This window comes from Monoraphidium neglectum, assembly GCF_000611645.1.
Source record: "Monoraphidium neglectum strain SAG 48.87 unplaced genomic scaffold scaffold01959, whole genome shotgun sequence".
In the NCBI taxonomy this organism is placed as follows: Eukaryota; Viridiplantae; Chlorophyta; class Chlorophyceae; order Sphaeropleales; family Selenastraceae; genus Monoraphidium; species Monoraphidium neglectum.
The window spans coordinates 8,626-12,188 of NW_014011669.1; the positions used below are offsets into that span (position 1 = coordinate 8,626).

Sequence of the window (3,563 nt, forward strand, 5' to 3'; positions counted from 1 at the left end):
GGTGGATGATCGGGCGGGAACTCCTTGGGACGACGGCGGCCCTCAACACGGGTGTTCAGGAGCGGGGAGGCGCCGCGTCGCTCTCAGGGGCCGGCAAGCAGCAATGGGGGCGCCCTCGGGTGCCGCCGCGGTCCAGGGTGACGGGTGTCAAAAGACGGAGCGGCGCAATCGCAAGGCGGCACTGTTGCACTGCACCCCCAGCTGGCCCTGCCAAAAGAACCCCATGCTGCAGCCCCGCGTGCGCCCGCGCGCGCCCACCTGCTTGACCGCCGCCGTGAGCGCCCGCTTCGCCGCCTTGCCCCAGGCGGGCCCGCTGCTCGCTGGGCGGCTGCAGAGCGCCAGCACGTGCGTGCACCCGTCGCGCACAGCAGACTTCACGGGGATCGGCTCAAACACGGCCGCATCCACCAGCCTGCAGACAGGAAATTGTGAGTTCTTGGATTGTGAGACCCACAGGCCCGCAGGCCAGCACCGGTGCCATTGTTTGATTGCGGGCGTCGCTTTGACTGAGGTGCTTGCCCAAACCCATGCCGCCTTGCACACGGCGCTGTGGCCGTTTCCCTCCAGCCCTTATCAGCCCGCTTCACTCCGTGCTGCATGGGCCCCTCCCAAACCCCTAAACCACAGACAGGGGTGCCCCGTCCCCACACAAGCTCGCCGCCTCGCGCCCCACGCCCCGCGCGCTCGTCTACACGCGTGTGCGGCGCCCACCTGTGCCCCCTGTGCACGCGCGGCGGCCCAGCAATGGCGGGCACGTTGGCGCTGGCCTTGAGGCACTCCCGCAGGTCAAAGGGGCAGTCAAAGTCCTGCAGCAGCTCCGCCCTCAGGGTGTCCAGGCTGGAGGCCACAACCTTGAGAGGCACGGGGCTGGGGTGAGCAGGGCGGGGCGAGCGGAAGAAAAAATTCAGGCCACGGGGCGCCGACGAGAACACGCGCCGTGCTGCGGCGCAGCTGCGTTCGAGGCGCCCTGAGAAAACCCCATCTCATGCCGCGCCCGGCGACGCGCAGACCAGGGAATCGAATGCTGAGCCTGCAGCCGCAGGGGCGCGCCGCGGCTGCGGCACCGGGCGCAGGACGCAAGTCGCAGCCGAAGGTTCCAAGGGCTGCCGCCGCCCCCCTCACCTGTCCATGACGCCGCGCCAGTCCAGGGGCGTGACGTTCGTCATCACCTCGTCCATCAGAAACTCCAGATCCATCGCGGGCGCCTCCCCGCCCATCCAGTAGCGCTTGAGCGATAGGAAGCGCTCGCTGGTGGCCAGGTGGTCCGCGTAAATGTCCAGACCCTCGGGCTGGCCTGGGGATAACGTCACGAGGGTCCGGGTGGAATTGCGGTTGTGTGTGTGCGGTGTACATGTGTGTGTGCGGTGCACATGTGTGCGTGTGTGCAAGAGGCATTGCGGGTCCAGGTGATTTTAGGTTGTGGGCAGCAAAAAACCCGGTTGGAGGCACCCAATGGCGTAGGAGGGCCGCGAAGCCCCCGCCAGGCCGGGCAGGGGGCAAACCTGGCAGACCATGCATGCAAGCGGGGGCGCGCTGTACGCGCGCGCGCACCCGTGAGGAAGTAGGTCGAATTGATGGCGCCCGCCGACGCGCCGTACACTGCGTCGAACGCCTCACGAGTGTCGCACCCCAGCAGGGCCATGAGCATGGCGCCTGGAGAGGTGTTGTTTTGGGTGGGGTGGCCAGGAGAGTGAGGGGTGGAACAGGGCGCGTCGTGGTGCGTGGCTGGGCAGCAGAGGGGGAGGGGGGACGGCTGCGGGTGGCGCACAGGAGCCGCTTGAAAGCGCCGCGAGCCTAGCCGGCTGCTTGGGCACCTTGATCTCAGCGCCGCACAGGCGGCACCGGCCGCGCCCCGGCCGGCCGCCTGCCGCAGGGCGCCCTCCGCCGCCGCGCACCAGGCGCCCGGGCGGCGAGGGGGCTCCGCCGCACCCGTACGTCCCGCTCGGCGCTGCCCACCTGTCACAATGCCGCGCATGCCGCCGCCCTCCACCACCAGCCCCAGCTTGAACCCGTCGCTGCGCCGGCCCGGGACGCTGCCCTCCCGCACCCGCTGCCGCAGCAGCTCCAGCACAGGGTGGTCCGGCGGCGGCAGCAGCGGCGCCTCTGGGGCCGACCGCGGCAGCAGAAGCTCCGGCGCGGCCGGCGCGGTCGCGGGGTCGACGACCGTCGCCGCCTTGGGGACCGTCGAGGCGGCCGCGGGCTTCGCGGCGGCGCCGCCGGGCGCGAAGGCGGTGATCAGGCGCTGCAGGCGGCCAGACGACGCGGCGGCGCCGGGGGAGGGCGCCTGCGGGGCGCACGGCGAGACGCGCGCGGGGCGGGCGGCGGCGGCGGCGTGTGGCGCTGGTACGACGGGGGCGGCGGGCGCCATCGGGCACAGTATACTCAATGGGTAGCTTCTCACACATCGCACGGAAATCAAAGCTGCTGAAAGACGCACAGCGACCATGCGATACTGGGCCCCAATCGACTCTGCGCCGCCGGCGCGAGCTTGGCTGGTGGGCGCGCGCGCGCTCCGCTCGCCACGGAGCAGTGCGCAAGGAGTGACACCGCGCCAGCTCGGTCGGTGCGCTCTGCATCGTACGGGACTCCCATCTATGTCGCACCTGGTGCTCTGCACGGACGACTAGCCGCGACCACGATGCGCACTGCCGAGAGGACAAACGACGGGAAGGCCCTCCTCGAGCACATAGCACATCAGCGCCCTCTGGCGCACGTGCGCGCAGCATGGCTATATCACCAATAATTCAGTTTTACTTTGAGTGTCCTGCGCGCTGTGAGAGGCCCCAGCGGGCGACCAAGAGCTATCGAATTTATCTGGGACACTCCAAGCCGGGTCCTGCGTTTGACGGTGCCTTCAAACTGAATAGAACGGGCTACTTCACACGCTTTCGACGCTGTTAACGGCGATAGGAGGTGCACGAATATTGGTGCGCCGGGTGGCAACCTCAAAGCGAGTGCGTGGCCACGACGGTCAACGCAGCTGAAGGGATGATGATTAGGTGTTACAAAAAGCCGTACACTTCAAATTTATGCCCGTGGGCAAGCTTGCTGCAGGACGACCAGTGCGGGACCGGGAAGCCGCCGCATGACGTGCATGTTTGAGAGAAAGTGAGGTGTTGCAGACGCCCTCACGGCGACAGTCATCATCATCATGCACGTAGCAGATCCACACACATACGGATTGTATGTGTGTGGAGCCATCAGCGGCTGCGGCTGCGGCCTGGCTGGTCGAGCCGCGTGCTGCTGTGGGCCGCATACAGTTATGCCCCGCGCGAGGGGCGATGCCCAGGGAATCCCCATGCATGGCGCGCCACGATGCCCTTGTGGACCACCCCCAGGGCTTGCTTTCCTCCATATAGTGAAGCGACTGTATGATGTACGGTAGCCAGAGTAGGATACACTAAACTTGAACCATGCCACCTCAGCACCAACTAGGCCTAGCGTTGAAGGCGTCGGTTCATGGACCCCGCCGGGCGCAATCCAACGCCGCACGCCACTTGTTCGCGCCCCCCGCTGGCCCCTGTCCACTCCCCTCCACGGGGGCAAACTCTCCCCCCCCCCCC

General features: G+C 67.9%; 1 protein-coding gene across 1 annotated transcript in view; it reads right to left on the reverse strand.

Annotated features, from left to right (window-relative positions):
• The window catches only part of MNEG_9500 (patatin), a gene marked incomplete at both ends in the record, with an annotated part of 3,401 nt that extends 1,033 nt beyond the window's left edge, over nucleotides 1-2,368 (reverse strand). The window contains 5 exons of the mRNA XM_014042028.1: nucleotides 259-412; nucleotides 712-867; nucleotides 1,123-1,294; nucleotides 1,552-1,653; nucleotides 1,834-2,368. Of these exons, the coding sequence (XP_013897482.1) occupies nucleotides 259-412; nucleotides 712-867; nucleotides 1,123-1,294; nucleotides 1,552-1,653; nucleotides 1,834-2,368 (1,119 nt within the window). The remainder of the gene's footprint in view (nucleotides 1-258; nucleotides 413-711; nucleotides 868-1,122; nucleotides 1,295-1,551; nucleotides 1,654-1,833) is intronic.
• Between the last annotated feature and the right edge of the window lie 1,195 nt (nucleotides 2,369-3,563).